This window comes from Sparus aurata, chromosome 23, assembly GCF_900880675.1.
Source record: "Sparus aurata chromosome 23, fSpaAur1.1, whole genome shotgun sequence".
Taxonomy (NCBI): Eukaryota; Metazoa; Chordata; class Actinopteri; order Spariformes; family Sparidae; genus Sparus; species Sparus aurata.
Genome location: NC_044209.1, coordinates 28,573,660 through 28,594,902, shown reverse-complemented (window position 1 = coordinate 28,594,902; position 21,243 = coordinate 28,573,660). Strand labels below are relative to the sequence as shown.

Here is a 21,243-nt window from a genome sequence, read left to right as displayed (position 1 = left end):
TAAACTTTTAAACTGTGTGTCAGAACAGCCTCAAGACGAGACAGACTGACGCCGTGTGTTTACATGATATCTGTATAAAACTATGTTCTGCCTACAGACGGACCGTGTCTCTGTGTGGAGGAGTGATGTGGTGTTTCCAGCAGATGGCGGCCTTCCCAAGACAAACGACACCAAAAACCTTTAAAGAATCAAATAATCAGCAGCGACATCTTGACTCCAACATTCAATAGTTTTATTGTGAAAAAGTCTTTCTCTTCATACCCTTTGCCTTGAAACTGTACAATCAATAATTTAAAAAAAACAAAAATGTTCAGCTTGTTGTTTGAAGAACATTCTCACACACACACACACACACGCACACACACACACACACACACACTCGCTTCAGATTACTCAGCAGCTTTAGCCAAAAACCAGAATAGTGTTTTACAAGTGTTTTTTTTTTTCTTCTTCTTTTTTTTTTTTGTCTAAGTCGTCATCATTATCACAAGAGTCTGCTCCTTTATACAAACACTTCCACAACAGGCAACATCAGAGGGCATCCCTGAATCTCCCACCATCACCAACATCTCCATCGTTTCAAAAAAACGTCCATGGAAATCCAAAAAAACGTTAAGGAGAAACACAACAAACACTGAGGGAGTCCATACAGAAACAAAGAGAAGCAAAAACATGGAGAACAGTCGTGTTATCTCATAACACAAAGTGAGTGGATGTACAATATAACACAAAACAGTATGATTACACCCGGTGAGGGTTAATATGCTCTGTGAGTCAGCAGCAGCAGCAGCAACAATAAAAAGCCTTTTCCTGTTCGTCACAGAGAGGGAAACCTCTTCTCTCATCTTGGCAACGAGCTCGAGTCAAATTCTGTTTCGGCTCCGTCTTTTTTAAAACACTGATGGAGACAAAACTAACGCTGACATTAAATATATTATGTGAGTCAGCTGTTTCTAAAACTTCTCTCTCCAAAAAACCCTTAAACACAGAACACATGGAGGCTGCAGCCAGCGGTCGGTTACAACACCTCATGTTTACACTGAGGACAAGGACCAAACTGGAGTTTCTACACATTCTAACTCATTTATTACAAATCAACTTTTGTAAGAAATGTTGATTTTTGAGTCTCATTCCCAACAACGCTCAAAAATCAACTTCTCTTACAAACAGCACCTCCTGTTTCTGTTTATTTAACTAGTGTGCATCAACCAGACAAAGAGCTTACACTCAGAAATATAATGTTCCTAAAAGGTTCTTCAAAAGGCCGTCACTATCTGAAGAACCTCTTTATTTAGGGCATGGCTCTTCGTGAAGCTTATGTAGCTCTTTATAAAATGTGCAATATGTAAGAATTGGCCATTCATACTCAAAACAAATAGGTGGCAGCATATCACAAGAGTAACTGCAGCTAGCTGTAGCTGCCATTAGCTACTCAGCTAAGTTAGCTGTGCAGCCAGCGGAAGAAGGAAGAGTCATCACGTCACTGAATCATGCTTTGGGGCCGGACTGTGGTGCCGGCTGGATTGAAGTCTATGGGAGAAACACTGAACCCAACATATCTACGTCGAATGACTTCTGGTGGAGAAATGCTTCCAGGATGACGAATCACAAGAAGACACATGTTTGTTTGGATGTGAAGGAAGATAATCACACGCTCATCTACAACGCAAGAACATGCGTTAATTACTGAAGCATTTTTTTTGCATCACAGCTACGAGTGTGTGAATATCTTCCCTCACGCAGGAAACCACCGAAGGGAATCATGAATCATGTGTAGTAAATGTGCTAAAAGATGTTAAAATATTGGTCTATGCTGCAGTAATCTGACTCAGGATCAGTGGAGAGGCTTCACCGCGTGAGTCAACGCATCTTAAAGTCTGGAGGCAAAGACAACTGAGATCAGACAGAGAGGGGAGGGGGAGGAGAGGGAGGAGGGGGAGGAGGGGGAGGAGGGGGAGGAGGGGGAGGCAGATGGAGAGTCCACCAGCACTCACACTTAACTACACACTGAGAGCAACACTCAGCCCGAAGGATTTGACCGGGTCAGGAGGAAACCCACTAAACACCTGAGGAGAACCAGGCAACGAGGGAGAGAGAGCGAGAAAGCAAACAAGATGCTGAGGTGAAGAGAAAGAAAGAAACCACACAGAGCTTCCTACGGAGGAGTGGAGGATGAAAGAGCAGCGAGGAGAGACGGAGCCAGGGCGTTCTGATGAAGCCCTCCAGAGGTCTATGAAAAGAGCATCTATTATTCAGCAGCTATGAATCATGGGACAGCATGCGGAGGCAGTGGTAGAGATCAGAGGGGGAGAGCGGAGAAGAGAAGACGTGCTGCATTAATTCCTGCGGGAGATCCAGTCGGAGCGCAGCGACTCAGAAGAGTTCACCTGTTCGTTTCAACGCGGCACGACTGTCGGCTCGATCTCATCACCTCAGGTTGGAGCTGACGTTTGTGCAAAGAGCATCGTGTTTCCTTATTGATGAACAATATTTACAACGATCAGCCATCACCACGGACTGAGAACGTGACGGGGAACACGTGACCGCTAATACCTGAAAGCCTCTTTTCTCAGAATCACAAATTAATTATACTTCAAACACGAGGCAGGTGAAAATCCTGTAAATCTAACGCTGCAAAAAACACCAGTTTGGTCCTTTACGTTAAGACCTCTGGGGGAAGAAGAGCTGATAAATATGACTCACTGTTTACTATCAACACCTGAAATATTCCACTTTACCTGACGACTTCACCTGATCCTGTCCAGCTACTCTGACCGGTTTCTGTTTACAGCCCTCAGATCTTTCAGTCGCTCTCGTCATCATCGAGGTCGCCAAACACCAGGAGCGACACAAATCTGAGCTCGCTGTCCCTCCAGGTTCTCCCTCCACGTCTAACACTGAAATGAATGTATGGAAAACACATTAGTGCATACCATGAACGTGAGGGCTGGGGGACTCCACACCCTGCTGAAAAACAGGAAGCAGGTGGTCTAACAGGTGTGTTGTATTTCCTAGTCTGATCATTTGGCACAAGAGAGTTCAAGTGATGTTCCACCCAAAATCTTTCATCTCTGTGGGATTATAAAAGTGATTTTGTCTTTCTGAGAATAAAATGCATCATAGTTCATTTGCACCGTCAGTTTAGGGGCTGCATTAAATAATCTGTCAGATATTTAAAAAATAAATGTACAGTCTATAAACCGGGAAAAGAGTGGAAAAAAGTCCTACTAACCACCTCTTAATAACACTTTGTTCCAGCCAACAGAACAAAACCTCAAATATTCAGTTTTAAGAGAAAGAAAGCAGCAAATTCTCAAACTAGAGAAGAAGAAACTGCAAATATGTTGGAGTATGTGGAGTATCACTACGAGCACATGTGTAATAAATAATATATATGTAATCAGCCAGGACTGGTGGAGGTGTGTGCGTGCTCCTGCTGCATGTAACAGGTGTGACAGGACAGGTGAGGTCCCTAAAGATGTCGGAGGGGAAACGAGGAGAAAGAAAGAAAGAAAGAAAGAAAGAAAGAAAGAAAGAAAGAAAGAAAGAAAGAAAGAAAGAAAGAAAGCGACCCGGGTGCCTTCACCACATCTCTTCTCCTGACTACAACTCCCAGAAGCTCCTGGGCCAAAAAATAATTGGCTCCACCTCGTTGAATACGTTTCTTCAATAGAGTGCTGCAGGGATGATGCATTTACTGATGTAAATTTATGTTGTAAAACTAAACGTGAAAATCTCCCGACTTGATTTCGATACGGGGAACCACAAGTGCAAAACTGCCGACGTATTTCCAGGTTTTAGGATTCCTGCGGCACTCTATTGAGTCAGGAGACCGTAAATAGGTTTCTTATTTTTATAGTGTTGAGTAGTATCCATGGCAACAAGCATCATTTTCATCCCTATCCTATATATAAAACCTTAAACTGAAACGTGTGAGCTGTTACTGTTCGGGGGGTTCGACTCTTCTGTGCAGGTTCAATAATCACGGATGTTTTTGTGCTTCGAGAAAATGTGCCGCAGGTGAGACGGCTCATTAAAAATGCAGCATGTATTTATTGACGTTTGTTTCTATTGACTTTCAGGAGAAAACCTAGAATCGATTTAGACTCGAGCAAGTCTGGACCTGCGATCTGGTTCAGGTCGGTTCACTCATGTTGTCAACAAGATTTCCTTCCAGCATCCAAAAAAAATCATTCTAACCAATGAGTGCTGGAGCCGGCTGAGAATAAACAGAGATCAATAACGGACTGACTGGTTTTTAGTGTCTTGATCTTTAGCTTATTGGTCATTAAAATAGCAAATGAACTGAGGTGTGAACAGAAAGAGGTGGAATTATAATCAGACAGACAGAAGAAAGAAAGGTGAGACAAAAAGTGAAGAGTTGGTCTTGAGGTGATTCCTGTGACGCAGAGACACGATGAGTGACGAGCATCATGTGGAGAAACTAAATACGGTCGCGTTGGTGAGAGATTTCTGTACATGTAGTTAAACACTCCAGCAGACAGAATCTGGAGTGAATGTGAATTTAAATGTTTGTAGTCGTCGTCCTCTGATATCTTGAGGCGCCGTTCTCGCTCTCCCCTCCACCTGCAGAGGACTTGAACCTCTTTAACACGATCTCATGAAGGTGAGAGGTAGAACTTATTCATCCCTTTGTCCATCATTCCTGCTCTTCAGCTCCTCAGGTTCAGGGATGCTCTTTTCCTACAACTAACGTCCTGTACATCCGTCTGATCCCGTGCTGTTAATCATTCTCGGTCTCTTACGGTCTCCCTGCAGGAAGCCGTTAATTAAGAGATTTTACAGTTGTTGCGGGTGCAGTTCTGCGGGGGGCTCTGCGGTGGACGGATGGACTTGGAGCGTTTCAAGCTGTTGCCTTTGGAGCCGCCGGCCGGGTTGGCCAGCGAGTAAGAGCGTCCGTGCATCATGACGGCGTTCATGCCGTTGGCCATGGAGAAGGACTTGAGGTGGGACTTGATGGCGACGGGCAGCGGCAGCTTGTCGATGAGGTGGACCGGCGTGCACGACACAATGGCTCTACAGCAGAGGTCCTGCAGGCTGAACACTGCAGACGGAGGAGGACAGTCAGTCAGGACAGTCGGATTCATAGTTGTTGAATATTTAACTCCACAGCACAGCCAACATACTCGACTACTGCCGCAAATAACAGTGATTTTCTTCATCGATCAACCTGATGATCAAATGTTACATTTCTGTATCACAACTAGACATTTATTTTGTCTTTAAATTGCTTCTTCAGTGAAACAAACAGAAAAAGCCAAAACCTAAAGACTCTTTATTGACTGTCTTACAAAATAACTCAAAACTAATTTTTGTCTCATCAATTAATCGACACGCAGCTCTACACTTAATACTGAGGTGACAGCTGTGTAGAAACTTTAAAGTTGAAGTCTGATTAAAAAAGTAGAAACTGTGTATTTCTTAGAGACTTGTGTTTCTGTGTTTCTGTGTTTTGGACTCGGAGCTGAGAGCTACAGACGAGAGGTCAGACTTCGGTCAGGAGAATCCCTGTCGCCATAAATAAAGTTCAGACTGAGTGTCGACACAGAAAGTCTCAGTTCATCTTTGATTCTCGGAGGATTTGCAGGACATCACTTCCACCTGCTCGGCTGTAATTACAGACGAGGCCGACAGGAACGAGGAAGAATTAATTAATGTATGAGGGAGCGTATCGTCCATCTGATGACTATTATGTCTCAAGCTGTTTAATGTTTTAATGAATTTCAGTATGAAACAAACACTTTTTAACTTTTCTGCCAGAAGAGAGATTTTTTTTCTCTCCTCTTTCTGAACTTCAGTATTTTCACCTTCATCACAGCTTCCTCAGCACTGACACTTCTAGCAGATGTTATTCAGTTAAGTTATTCTAAGACACGATATTCAGTTCACGCTTCGTGTTTAATCTCTCCAGCTCACCTCTGTTGGGCCTCCAGAACTTCTCCATGCCGTGTCTCATCAGGACGATGCGCGACAGCTCCGTGAAGGACTCGATAACGTTGAAGTTGCACAGCGGGCTCACCTCGAAGAAGGTCATGCCGTTCTTCTCGGCGTAGGCTCTCGCCTGCTCGGTGGGAACTTGCCGTTTGAAGGCCAGATGCAGACGGTTACCTACGAGGATTCGAGGCACGCCTGGAGCATGCTGGGAAGGGAAAATCAACCACAGGACAGAATTAACCTTGATAGCTGACAGCAGGACAATGATAAAAAAGTACTTCAAGGACAATATCAGCTGAATATACGAGAGAAGTATCTGTTTAACAGCAGGACCTCTAATCTACTAACATTTGAAGGTGTTTAAGTAAATATAGCTGCCACCTTTTCCTGAAATGTTAGAAAATTCTCTATCTCTAGTTGACCAGAAGCATCTGACTGAGAGATGAACGAAATGAGACTCATTACATTCATACAAAATGACCAGCGGAGGCTCGTTATTAATTCAACAAGCTCCAGGAAGCAGGGTGTATCTTATCCTGCCACTCAGGCTCGGCTCTCTTTAATTCACCCCCATCTGTTCTGACAAACTGAATGAAACATGATGGCAGCGAGAGGCCGACCTCTCTCTCCTCCTGCCTGTCACCACTCATCAGTCTCTCCTCAGCGTCCTCCCTGCTGCCTCCTCCTGCTCCCGGTCTCTCCAGAGAGCTCGGCGTGCTGCCGGCAGCGGCGACAGTCACAGAGGAAACAGAAACAGCTGTAGCTACAGCAGCAGAGGTGGTGGTGAAGATGGTGGTGGAAAATGCAGGAGCAGCAAATACTGAAGGTTTCAAGATGTTTGACTGTTAAACTGCCTGATCTGTCTCACATTTTCCATAATAGTGAGGTTTAAAGGCTCCGGCCATCTCAGAGAGACGACTCATGACTGTGCATGGAGAGTTTGAGTTTCTCCCCTCAGACACTTTATAAACTGAGAAGTACTCAGGAGGAACCAGCTGATGATTTAAGTCTTTAATTTTTATAAATGTAGGTGATTATTTTGTTCTAAATATTGATAATGACGACTAGATTTACTCTAAGATTCATGTTGTGCTGTTTTAGTGAAAAGTTAAGTGATCAAATAAGTCAACAAAGCATCAGTAAAATCAATGAAACTGAAGTAAGAAGACTGGAGGACAAACAAGAGCACTGTGCTTGTTTAGTTAGGATAAAATGAATGATCATTAATTTATGTAAAGGCTGATTATTTACTGTCAGACTCAATTTAAGAATCTCTGAAGGATTCACAAGATTATAAATCTATACTCAAATGACCACAAAGGTTGTTTAAAACAAAAAAAATATTTTCTAATTCATCTTAAATACATCTGTCATTAGTTTCTCATCATTTCACTGCAGCCTTTTTAATAATTAGATTCTAAATCATTATATATCCCATTCATTTCAGGAGTCCACACACCCTCAATACATTTATTTGAATGTATTTGATGTGTTTTCTATTTCATGTAGGCTACCTCATGCTTGCTATTTCATCCTTGTATCAATTTGGTATAATTTTTGTGGATTATTTTGTGGATTATTAAATTCTTAATGTAATTAATTCATTCATATTTTCTGATAATGCAGCAGGTTATCAGCTCCTTGTGTTTCACATCCCTCCATCTCATTTCTGTCCTTAAAAGTGGTCGAGCGCACCACATCTGTGGAGGTGGAGCAGGAAAGGCCGAACTGAAACATACATTCCACAGGCCAAAAATATCACCACACACACACACACACACACACACACACACACACACACACACACACACACACACACACACACACACCTACACTCACACACACACACACACACACTCACACACACACACACACACACACAGGACACGGACATCCTTTTTGTTTCAATCAGCAGGAAGGACATGATGAGAGTAGGCCGTACACACACACACACACACACACACACACTCACAGATTGTCTTAAGTGATCCACTTAACTCCTTCTATTGACTCTTTGTCCCATCTTATAAACTTGAACATTTTTTGAATAGCTGACGTCTGAAAGCGAACAGATAAAATCAAACGTTCGCTGCAGCTTCAGAAGGAGATCCTGCTGATCTGCTGCAGCAATAACAGCGGAAGAAACACACAAACGTACAACACAACACCATAAAACCACACGCCATCCTGAAGAAACGTCCTGCTCTCCTTCAACAGTCCAGCCCTCGTTAACATTTTCCAATTTAACATCTTCTGGCTGTAAACGATCCCAGTCACTGAACTTCAGGACTTCAGTAGGATGACTGTTGCATGACATCTTCCTCAGCTCGACCCGGCCAACATTCATCTCCTAGACTCACCTCATCAATCTCTCTGATCCACCTGTCGATCCCATCGAAGGACCACCGGTTGGTGATGTCATACACCAGCAGGATCCCCTGAAGACAGACAAACACAAGCACACATAAGTACCGCAGATGCGTTTTGGTCGTTTTCAGTTTATTCTATTCCAGCAGTGTGTTTCTCACCTGAGCTCCGCGGGAATAAGAGCGAAAGATGGTGCAGAACCTCCCCTGTCCTGAAGTGTCCCTGAAGACAACAAGAAAAAGGTTACAAACAAATGATGTGAGGATTAATGGAGCCTGACAAATCAGTGGGAGTGTTAAGATGATAACGTTGTGATCCGCGCCTCTCTGCTCACCCACACTGTGTGAACAGCTATTTTAAACGGGTATTAGACACAAATTTAAGCATCATTTGATCATTTTACATCTCAGATTTTAGACACTACGCTGATGGAACAGTTTCAGACCAGCTGCCACGTTTTTCTAGACTTATAACAGCTCAGCCAGCTGTGTGTTCATTCAGTCAGATGTTGATGGCAGAGAGACAATCACACGTCAGTCACCTATTGTGCAGGCGAACAGAAACGACGTCCCTACTAATGAAATGTTTATGCCTCTTCAGACAGGTGCAGCTCCGCCTTTATTAGAGTTAAATCATGCTCACCTGGCCCGCTGATGTCAGATACAACTGACAGCTTTTTAATAAAAGGTGCAGACGTAGAAATCAACCAACCAGTGTTCTGTTCTTTGAGCCTGATGATGGTTTAATGAATTGATAGTGATGATTTCTAAGCCATCCAAGTGTAAACCCAACATGACGTCACACACTGGTTTGTGTACTCGTGTTCTGAGGCATTAAGTTTGGCATCATGGACGCTCAAGATATATCAGGCTTTGATCCACACACCGGATGTCAGTAGATATATTCATGTGGGCTCTGATCTGTTAATGTGATTTGTTGACAGAAGATAAAACACAAGATAACATCAGACTTCTGCTTTTAGATATTTGTTCTTCTTTGCCACGAGAGGCTGAGTCATGAGACACAGAGACGGAAAGGATGAAGAGTTAAACACCGAGCGAGAAGAAAGACAACATTTAGACAAAGCGAGGCAGTGAGGAGAGAAGGAAAGACTGACGCAGCAAAAAAAAAAAGATCTGCATCAACTTTTCTCTCCACAGGGAAGACGAGGCGTTGCTTCTCCCCTGAGTTTTTGAATTCCTTGGCCTACTTCCACCAAACAGGCCTCGCCTCGCTCTGCAGAGCGTCTCCACTCACAATTACATGCATCTCCACCGATGCAAGATTATTTGTGAGGTATGCAACGACACGCAGGAGATTAGGACTTTCACTTGCACCCACAACAGATGGGTACGGTTTCTTTTCTGTGTTGAATGCGTTGGTTTATCACCGTGAAAGTAAACATGTGATGTAATACACTGTTACCAGGATATCAGTTGATCCCATGTGTTTTAAGATGGAAAGTTTTTCTCCTGCGTGTCATCCAGTTTGGGTTAAATGCATTCACAGGCTGAACATGTTTTCCTCAGTGAGTTCTTTCTGCACATGTATGCAACCATTACATAAACCTTCCTACACTGTTTATTTCTGTATTTTGCTATATGCATGTTTCTTCTTCTGCCTCATTTAAAATGTGATGCGTATTATGTAAATGTCCCTGACAAACACTACTCCTGTTCCTATTCCTTCTGCATCATTTTATGCAAATGTACATAAAATTCTGCAGGACACTTTTGCCATCTTTGGAAACATTCAGAGCCCACGACCCAAACACAGGCTACACAGCCTGACCTGGTGAAGACTGACCCTGCAGAGAGTCGGTGAGATTTATAAAGTTCATCACGTCTCAAGTGACCACTTGTGATCGGATCTCCGGCTCTGTTTGCAAATAAACACATGCATCACTGGGAAAAATGGACACAAAGAAAGAAAGAACTTAATGTGGTCAGAAGGCCCAAATAATGAAGAATTTGTCAGACACAGCATTTAGTTTCCCTCGAAAAAACCCTGGTTTTTTTTTTTTTTAAAGGGAGTCGAGTGTCTTTCTCCGTGGGCGGCAAGGAAGTAACCTGTATTTGTAAAACTTCAATTTTTTACATCATTTAAATGTTGTTTTCTTTCTGAGTGTAAATGGTGAAATCAGTTGAAACAGTGTGGTCGTACAGCTGCTGAATGTCGGCAGGTAAGATGCACTTCAGACACAGAAACTAAAAAGAGCAGCAGTCACTCTCTCCATTGTACCGACAACAACAGATGCGTGCTTACCAAAGCTCCAGCTTCACTCTCCTCCCGTCCAGAAGAATGGTGGTTGTTTTGTAGTCAATACCTGGACAGAGAGAGCAGACAGAGGCAGGCATTAGACAAATGGAGGCATCAAGAACACCAGCATCAATCAGGATTACAACACTGCAGCCGGAGACAAGCTGACTCCCGTGAAGCGACACATCATCTATTTGAGCCATTTCCGCTGAATCAAAGTGCAAATTTACCCACAACACACCACAGAGAACTGTGATTATCTTTGAAAGTGACAACTGTGTATTTACGGGTGACAAGACAAATTACATAAGAGCCGTGATCTTTCAGCTTACTCTGGGTAAGACGGTTTTATTATGTCAGTGTTTTCATCAAAGATGATTCTCAATAAAAAACGCTTATGAGAATCCTAAAGTGAAAGTTTAGAGCGACCCTGTTCATCGTCTAACCGTCAGCATGTGCAGCCTCAGGCAGCTAACAGTTCTCTCAAACCTGTCTGACTGCTACACCTGTCGTCCTGCAGCTCAATGTTTCCACATGTTCACCACCTTCATCCACTTTTCACTGAATCTAGTAACACCTGAGGCCAAACAGGTGAACCACTGAATAACTACTGTTTCACATCCTGTAAGATGTCGTTTACTCAACAGCTGTATGTGGAAAGGTGTCGAACCTGTTACAAAATGTGCCTCATCCTGCCCCGACATGCTAACGAGCTAAATGTTGTTTAGTCAACATTTACCACCAAGAGAGAGAGAGAGAGAGACTGCTCCGTGTTCTGATCCACATGTTTGTTCTTACTATCAACAAATGTCCATAAAAAGAGCCATCGGCTCCAAAAGCAGTTGTTCAAAAAACATTAAAAACACGTCAGTGAGCAGCAATGTTGTGTAATAATCCACTGCTGAAACTAATGCACATTTTATCCTGTTTGAGCAACATTAGTTAAAAACTACAGTGACCAGCTGTTTTCAGACACTGCTGAGCCTTTTCTTTGTACATTATGATGCAGTAAAAAGATGGTAATTCATAATGATTAAACTCCCAGTGAGGTTTATTGTTTCAGTGCAATGGTGTGATTTTACATAAAAAGTTTAGTGTTGAACTGTAAAATATCCTGGACTCATTATGTATCTTTGACACAAGTGTTTGTTAAACCACATCGGAGGGATAACTGAAAAAAATGTGTTTCCCAAGACAACGTCCTCAAATGTCTTGTTTTGTCCACAACCCAAAAATATAATACAGTTCACTGTCACAGAGGAGGAAAGAAAACAGAAAATATTCACAAATATTCCTCAAACTTACTGATCCATTTTAAAAAATACCTGGCAACTAATTGATTAATAACTACAGCTGCTGTGCTGTAAAATGGAGAAAATCAAACACATTTGCAAATATGAGAAATAGATCTGAATTGTTCTATTTTCTGCCAACAGAACAACATCCATCTGTCCCCTCTAGCTGTGGCGTACAACGAGCCCACACTCAAAGAAGCACCACCACCAAACGGGTGTTTGTCTGAATACAGAGCACTTTTAACTGGAAACCGTCAGCTTCAGGATGAAACATTAGGACTCCTGGGAAAAAGAGACATTAACATAACAGCAGAAAAAACAGTGCAGCTGACGAGCGAGCCTGCCCAGTTCCCAGTTCCCAGTTCCCAGTTCCCAGACTCTCACACATGACTGCGTCAGCCTCTGGCAGGTAGCAGCTGCTGGCTAACTACATTACCAATATCTTCCAATTTTCCAGGCAACATAAAGCTGCTGAGCTAAAGTGCTGAGCTCAGGCTCGCCTAATTGAATTGGAGCGAGCGAGGGGCTTCGTACCAAGTGCTTCCTCTGCGCTCGTTGCCAGGGCTCACTTAGATATCCCAGATAATCAATAGCTTCTCTGATGTCTCTGATGTCTCGGCTGAACGCTGCTGCTGCTGCTATTCTGGGAGTCGGCTGACTTTGTTTGTTCTCTGGATCAACTCGACTCTGTGTGAAGATTGTGTGAAGATGTTGAGCATGTGTCGGAGAGGTGTTGATTTATCTCTATGGCAATGTCATAGATAATGTTCTCGTCACTGTACAGAACACTAGTGAAGCCTCGATCACAGTATATGTAATTATCTATATTTAGTACATTTTCCAGAAAATCAACTGAGAAGCTGTTTGAAGAAACATCAACGCGGCAGCTACAGTTTGTCTTGCATTTGGTTAATTTTCCAACAAAGCTCTATTACAGCCAGAGAGACATTAAATGGATAGCGATAAGTGTGATTTGAACACAGTGTACAAAGCAGAGATTTTATTTATAATCTTATATTTTCTTATGTTCTGATGGGAGATCAGTTTGAAAGCAGGGGATACAGTAAAAAGATGATTCTGTCAAGGACTACGAGTCTGTGGATGGACCAGAAACGGGCGAAAACGACGTGTGGACACGAAATATTTTCACATCTTACTCTGTGAACTGAGGATTTATTTCATCTAAAGCAGCTGGACACAAATGTTTAAGTGAGTTTTATGAATAGTTTTATATGAGTTAACAGGACAATTAAGTTCACAGAAAGCTAAGAGAGATTTTCAAATGGGGCAAATTCGCAGATCTCCCCGCTGACACTACGGTGGATTATCAGACCCAGGGCTGTGCTGGCTGGTGAGCATGCTAACTTCAGTTTACATCCCTGCAGTGCAGATGTCTGCTGTTTCGACACTCAAGTATCTCTTTCTGCTCCAATTAATATGACTGAACAACGAGGGCTACAAACCAAGAGCTGCAGAACGAAAAACTCTACAGTACATTAAAAAATGCTTGAAAATCTGAAAAAAAAGGGAAAAAACAAGCTCTTAAAAATGTTTAATGTACACTTAAGTTGAAAACATGGAAAACTGGTGAATATTAAACATATCTGCAGGTTTAAATAACATGTGGAGGGAATGAAGGGAGAAATGAAATGGGGAAGAAAAGAAAGCGGAGTGCAGAAAATGTGATTTGACAGCAATGAGACTGCAGCTGCAGCTCAGCTCTGTGCTAATATTGAACAGTCGGTGTGTCAGTCTGTGCATCTTTCAAGAGGATTACAGCAGGTTCAGCATTTCATTTACCTACCAACCCTTTAAATCCCCTCTCCCTCCTCCAGGAAGGGGAGAGTAGGGGTTATCTCTGAGCTGCCCTGCATCCAGCGATAACTGTTGTCTGTGGATATGCTGCCGTCAAAACAGCCAGTCCACTGCCACAGAGGAACAATGGACCGCCGTGCCTGTGTGACCTCTGGGGAATATTCCATTGTTGGTGGGTTCTGAATGAAAAGAAGATTTAAGTGTCTCGCAGCTGCACTGGGAAGTGTCTTTTCAACCTGATTTCTGCATTTTAATTGGCTTCACTCCTCCGAGGCTGCTTTTATCTGATGGCGAATATCAACCGACTGTGAAATTCAAAGCCTTATCGCAGTGTGAAATATTAATCTTAAGATCCCCGAAGAAATCATCTGAGGCCAAACATACCAATGTCCCCGTCTCACAGCCTCCTCGAAGGCCTTCTTTCTGAGGAATCAGTTCATGATGTGCATCCTGAGAGTGAATCCAAGAAAATGGTCAGATTGTGTGAATTATTTCAAATATATGCGACAACAAAGAAACAGGGACAATAGAGACTTGTCAACCAGCAGAGACTCTGTTAGTCATGCTGAGAAAGCTCTCTTTAATATGTCTGGATGTACTGGGACATTGTGGGCACACTGGAAATGAATGCACAGAAACGTTCGGGACTTAAAGGTTAGAAATGAGGTACGTCGATTCCTCGGATATTTAAGTCATTGTATTTAACAAAATCAGTTTCTACATGCTTATAAAATCGCCGGTTTTGTAGAGGAATTAACAGAAAATATGCGACATCATGTGGGCTTACAGAAGGTGTCAGCCAGCAGCTTAAGACACGACTTAAAATATGTCAACTTGTACTCTGATAATACCCTTCACAGTTTCCCTGCCAGAGCCAAAGAAGACATCTTGTTTTTCCTCACCAACACTCTAAAATTCAAAGGAGACTCGGTTTGACAAAAAATCTGGAAACAGTTTGGCATTTAAAATAACAAATTACTGACGGTTATACGAATGTCAACACAGGTGTGCTGCAGCGATGCTCTGGCTCACACATCTCGCTCTCCAGATGTAAGAGAACATGTTTGTTTGGACCACAACAAATCACATCATCACCATTTTAATCTTTTTTTTTAATATTGATGCAAAAATGATCATTCCCACTAGTCACAATATCACAATGGTGATTATCCATCAAAATAATAGCAGTGTCATCGCTTTAAACATATCCTGCAGCCCAGCTGTCACTCAACTAATTAACTGTCTAATCGTTTTACTAATCAAAAAACTAATTTTCAGAGCCGACCGCATCATCTTCAAGTTGATTGATTTGTACAACAGATGGTCCAAAACCAATACACATTAAACAAAGCAGTAAATCAACTTATTTGAGAATCTACAACCAGACAATGTTTGGAATATTTGATTTAGAAAAAAATGACTTAAGTGATTGTTTATCAAATTAGTTATATTTTCTTTTCTAGCAATGAACAAATCCACATATCTTCTCATTGTCAGCAGTGCAACACCAGCTCCTACACTGGAAAACCTCCTAACAGATGATACAAAGACACTCGGGATGCATGATATTAGATTTTTTGCCAAATCTGATATTTTCCAACTCGTTCTGGCAGTTTGCCGTCACTGACATATGCGCATATTTTTTCCACTAAATCACAGAGTGCATCAATTCTCTTTTGTACTCAAAATGCAAACATACAGCTGTTGCACATAAATGTACATATTCACTGGGGTAATTGAGAAAACTACTTGGTTAATAGTTTTGCATTTGTGTGTGCAATTAATGTCATATCTGCAGAAATGTTCATTCCAGGCCGATGTTGAACTTTTGGGTTTAAAGACTCTATCAGCTGATACCAAAGACCTGCTGCTATTATCCCTAAAAATCACATAACCCTGAATACCTGCGAGCTGAAAGCAGCATGACAACGTCCACACCGGTACTTTCCAGGACACACTGCACCGACACCTTTGTCATCATGATCCGTCACTATTCTGATTTCTAGTCAAAGAATTTCTGATCGATAACGCGCACAATCAACAATCACTGATGACGGACGAGGAGCTGTGACAGATGGGTCTATCCTACCATCTGCCCCAAATCATGAGGGCTACCAATCATAGCCTGAGGACAATGTCATCCAATTAAAATCTGCTCTTCTGTCCTGATTTTCTCCTCTTTAAATATTTAGGTTCTTCACAAGCATTCCGCTTCCATCCACGCTAACCTCTCCTTGCCAGAGGGATGGAAATCAATAGCAGAGCTTCTGTCTGCACAAACATCCCAGCTGAAGCGTGTTTTCGGCTGCGTTCCACTCTGCCCTCCATATTTAATGAAGCCGTTTGAAGGCTTTTGATCTGGCACGCATCAATTAGGACATCTTCCTCTTTTAGAACGACTCTTTAGAAGCTGGCCGGGCTCACATTTCGGCAGAGAGTCTTTAGAAAGTGACGTACGCTCATCTTTGAGGCACAACCGCATTCATGTAGATGATTGAAAACAGAGCGGCAACAATTTGTTGATTCATTGATTAGTCAATTAAAAAAGAAATAATTGCAAACTTGCTGTTTTTTTTGTGTATTTATGACGTAATGAGGAGTCTTTGTGTTTTGGACAAAAGAAACAATCTGAAAACTAAAATATTCTGTTTAGGAAGATGGAATCAGATCATTTCTTTGGGTTTCTTTTAAAAAGTACTCAAACCAATGAATAGATTAAGTAAATAATTGGTGATTAATCTAATTGTTGATTAATTGTTGAAGCTCTACCTGCCACTGCACACAGAAACCGCAATCAGAGCCAACAACAGTCAAATTCAACCATGACGCAGAAACTCTTCCTCAACTCATTGCACAAGACCTTTATTTGAACTGATGACCTCCCCCTTCAAAGCTGTCACCTGCTTCAATCAAACTGTTTGGCCTTTGGTGAACGTGGGCGTCTGAACACACACATGACCTGAGGTCTTCACACTGCTGCCAAATGCCAACAGGCAGCGTCACCCTTTGGCACAATTCATTAGATAAGCGCTGGTGAAAAAGGGGTCATTCTGCTGACTGATGTGTTTTTCCTGACTTGCTTTCATCCTAAGGGAAGGAGATAGAAATCATCTTTGTGTTTCAAAAAGCAAAACAGACACTCGTCTATGACAACATCTCTGGTGAGGACCGCCTGCAGGAGCAAATATCTTGCCAAAAGCATGTTTATGTGCACGTTTTACCTTGAAGAAATACATCACAGAGCTGTTTATATTCCCAGATTAGAGAGTTAAATTGGAAAAGATAGTCTAACTAGGCTTCATGCACATGATGGATGTACTCTGTTCCTTTCTGTTCTACTGCTGACAGACTCACATCACCGCTTTTCATGGAGGGAAGGTAGTGACACAGTCTCGGACTACAACTAGCGGTTATTGTCATCGTTGATTAATCTTCTGATTATTTTCCACGATTAATCACTATTTGGTCTAACAAATGTCAGAAAATGGTGAAAAATCACAATCAATGTTTCATAGGCCAAGATGTCTTCCTCAGGCGTCTTGTTTTGTCCACAACTCACAGATATTCAGTTTAGAAGCAACAAAACACACATTTGCAAGTTGCAGCTATACAACATAAATGTTTGTTTAAGCCACGGACAAAATGTACAGATTATTAAAGTGACTGCTGCTTATCATTTGAAGCCTACTGCAGTATTTTGGTGATATTTCTCAGCCACTAGTTTCATCTCATTCCAGCACATTAATAAAAATAATCCATCACAGTGAACATGATGCCTGCTTTTATTGTTTGCATTGGAAAGCAGCTTTCAGAGCAGAGCAATTTGCACTACATCCCCAACATCAATAACAGGATGATTAAAGGGATAAAGGGTTTTCCATATGTACAATTAATATGGCCTGACCGACCCAAATGGACCACAAGGCTTTTATTGGATTCTGACATTTATTATTCCTTCCTACACTTTGAGAAATAGATCAAAACTGCCAATCATTTGCAGAAACAAGGGAAAACAGTTCAGTAGCTACAAAGCAAACTTCAGGCACTCATCACAACCGTCTATCACAACCAATCAGATCAGTAGGAGAGCGCTACCACCAGCGAAGCCAGTTGATAATTCAGGGTGAACACATCTTTTCCATCAAGAAAAGCCTTCAGTGCCGTTCTTCACTTTTCTTGCAATGAAATATACTCTTCAGTTTTGACAGAACTGATGCTACAGCAGCTGGGGTAACTTCTTAAGAAAGCAGTCGCTCATCTCGCTGGTCATCACACCTACACCACACCCGTAGCTGCCAGTAGTTCAACAAAGGAAACTGATTGGTTCAACAAATGTGTGTTTGGCCACAAACACATAGCTTGAGCCAAACTCATCTCAACCTGTAGGAAACACCAGTTTACTACAAGAATCATGCTTAGAAATCTAAAACTGCAGCACATTTTGGAAATTAATTTGTAATAAATATGCAAAAGCACAACATTTCTTTCATTATTTCTGGTCTAACTGTGAGGAGGCATGTACTGCAGCTACAGACCACCAGCTGACTGCCGCAGCAGGCGGTGATCAGATAGCGGCTGTCAGCCCCGGAGCTATAGCAGAGAGAACGAGGTGATCTGAGCTCCTACACCCAGGGAGGGATCATCTGACTGGGCACAGCTCCATCAGCCTCTCCCATCACAGCATGGTGGATGGAGCTAAAAGAGCTAGTGTTCCTAAATGTAGCTACTCTAAATTAACAAATACAAATGACTCAGGAACTTGGCTATTACACAGTAATCTTCAAATCAAACCAACAGGAGATTTCTTCTTATGTGTCATGGCAGCTTAAATACATGTATATACCAATACTAGAGCATGTCGCTCCATCCGGCTCAGCAGCTTCCTTTGTAATTATTCTGAGTTGGACACTGATACAGTTAAGGAAAAAGGAGGAACCTCAATCATACTGGAGAGGATGTGGATTGGAATTATTCAATGTACAGGTCTAAAACATATTGTCTTGTTATGAGGTCATAATAAAACTATTGTTTACACCGTGAAATTATCCTCTAACTCGACAACAATGCACATACAGTCATCACTGTCTGACTTGTTCTATGTGAATGCTCTGTTATGAGCGTCAGAGAGCTCTTTGTGTGTCCTCCACAGTCCACACAGCAAAATACGCAGCTAGTAGGTTCAGGACTTTTGTGATGAGCAAGCATGACACAATACGAGAAGATCATCATCATGAGAGGTCAGACTGAGCCAGCAGGTCGCCATCAGCTGAGACTGGAGTGACTCACCACTACTGTAAGCGTACGGGGACTCGGCCGATCCATCCTGCAGGCTGTCCAGGATCTCTCCTTTGCCCACGTCGCTGTCTCCGACCAGAAGGAACTTGAGCAAGTAGTCGTAGCTTTTCACTGGGCTGCCCTGGCTGCCCATCGTCTCTCCCATCTGAGTCCAGGGGCAGCGGAGGCTGAGGATGACTGACTGTAAACTTCCCCCTCTGACAAAAGGATGGGTAACCAACCAACCAACCCCCTTGTGTGTTATTCTACTCAAAACAAAGGCAGTGTTTGTTATCCCATGAACTTGTTGAATGAGGGTCCACCAGCAGAAAGTCCTTGTTTGGTCTGGTGAATATAACAGACTTCCAAAGTGTGTACAAGCAGGTAATTTTCAGATTAAAATAAGGGCCAGCGAGTCAGTCTCACAGGAATGTCTTACTTGAAAAAGACGGATGGCAAAAATGTGATTTAAAAAAGCAAAGCATGCTTATTGCTCAAGGTGAAGATAGTAAAAATAGTTTGGTCAGAAACGGTGCTGAGCTTTACCCAATGTAAACAACTGGTACTGTCTTTCAAACTGAGGTTATAAATAGGTGTAACCACAGTCTTTTGCCAAACCCCCTTATATTAATAAACTGTTATTAAAGAGACATTCAAAGAGTAACTAAAGCTGCATCTGGACGGGACTACTCTGAATAAAAAGTCTATGTAGGGAAGATAAACATGCTTATTGTCTGGAATGATAATTATAATAAAATTAAGTGGTTGTTACAACTTTGTAGATTTTATGAGCAGACTTCTCAGGTGAGATTTATATCTGATATATGCCACACTACAAGAAAACTAAAACAAACTGGAGGGTGTAACTTTAACTCTTGTCTTTATGTTCCCAGTTAAGAAAAGCTTGTTGGCTAATAAGTTAGCAGGGGGAACAACAAGCTAGCCCTGCCAGAAAGCTACCCAGCTAGCTTAGCTATTATCACTGCTGCTAACGTAAAGCACTCATCAGATGCGATAGTTATTGAAAGACACTGTCACTACGTGTGCCATGCACCACGCTACAAACTGCAATATAACTGCCCTCTTCCAAGTGGGTAAAAAACAGACTGTTTGTATTTTACAGCAAGCTAAATGCTAACTTAGCTAGCGGAGAACGTAGCTCAACTTCCACCGACGTCCGTGTAATTTCAGGCCCCCTTGTCTTTCTTCAGTCCGGGATGACAAAGATTACCGTAACTTCGCTGCGTTATATCCAGAAAACAGCGATATGTGCAGCGCGATCAGAACGCTGTGGCATGTTTACGTCCAGTCCAGATCTCTGTAGAAGTACTCGGTAATCTCAGTCCGTGATCCGTCCATTTCTCTCCATTATATTCAACCATAATCACAGCTGTGGCTCCTCAGTACCGCACAAACAACACTGAATGTGCCGCTGACAGATCGGCCGCTCGCTGAACAGCGCGGCCGTCTCCTCTCTGTTCCCGCCCTCTCGCTCCAAGCCCCGCCTTCCCGCTCTGCTATTGGACGCCGACTCCACGGTGACACGCGCGGTGGATTTCATTGGCTGAGCAGAACGTCCATCAAAGCTCGCTGTCAACAACACGCAGATGGTGAGGGGACAGTGGACAACAAAGATGATTCACTTCTCACTGAGGAGAACAATGGCAAAGACTCCTTATTATGTGGATGAACGTGATCAAATCAAAGCCCTGAAGCGTCTTTTTGTTCTGGAAGCGCAATTAAAGACAGAACACTGGAGGATTTGGGGATTAATAAAAGAGCATCTGTTAAAATCAGCTTCATTTCTAAGTATAAACACACAAGTAGGATAAACAGATTTAAAAAGAGGTGGAAATCACACCAACCCTTCATTTAAAATCAGCTTCTGTTTTTGCACAAATAGGCTGATATGACTGATAAAATTATCTTTTTCATATTTCACTGACTGTTTATATTGCACCTGATACTATATTATACCTCCTATCATACTGTATTACTCCTGTACTTACTGTACCTGATGTTTACATATCATGCTGCTACCAATCAGTCATTTTAATTTACCATTTACTGCACAGTACGTCCAGACACTCTTCATTTAAGAATTGGGGTTACATCCTATTCTATTTCATTTATATGTATGTTGCGCTGCTGCAACACGTTAATTTTCCTTCTGTGAATCAATAAATTATCATATTTCATTTATTTTTTTTAAAGGAGAGGAAAAGGGAGTTTGACTCGAAGTGTGGTTTTCTCTTTTAAAACACTGTAATAAAACAAA

At 42.2% G+C, this 21,243-nt stretch overlaps 1 protein-coding gene across 1 annotated transcript; it reads right to left on the bottom strand.

The window, feature by feature from the left end:
- Window positions 1-210: 210 nt before the first annotated feature.
- On the bottom strand, window positions 211-20,443 carry LOC115575090 (ras-related protein Rab-40C). Its single transcript, XM_030406932.1, has 6 exons — window positions 18,978-20,443; window positions 10,588-10,648; window positions 8,484-8,544; window positions 8,316-8,393; window positions 5,938-6,160; window positions 211-5,065 (listed from the first exon to the last, which is right to left on the bottom strand). The coding sequence occupies exons 1-6, from the start codon at window positions 19,129-19,131 to the stop codon at window positions 4,791-4,793; spliced, it is 852 nt and encodes a 283-aa protein (XP_030262792.1). The 5' UTR covers window positions 19,132-20,443; the 3' UTR covers window positions 211-4,790.
- Between the last annotated feature and the right edge of the window lie 800 nt (window positions 20,444-21,243).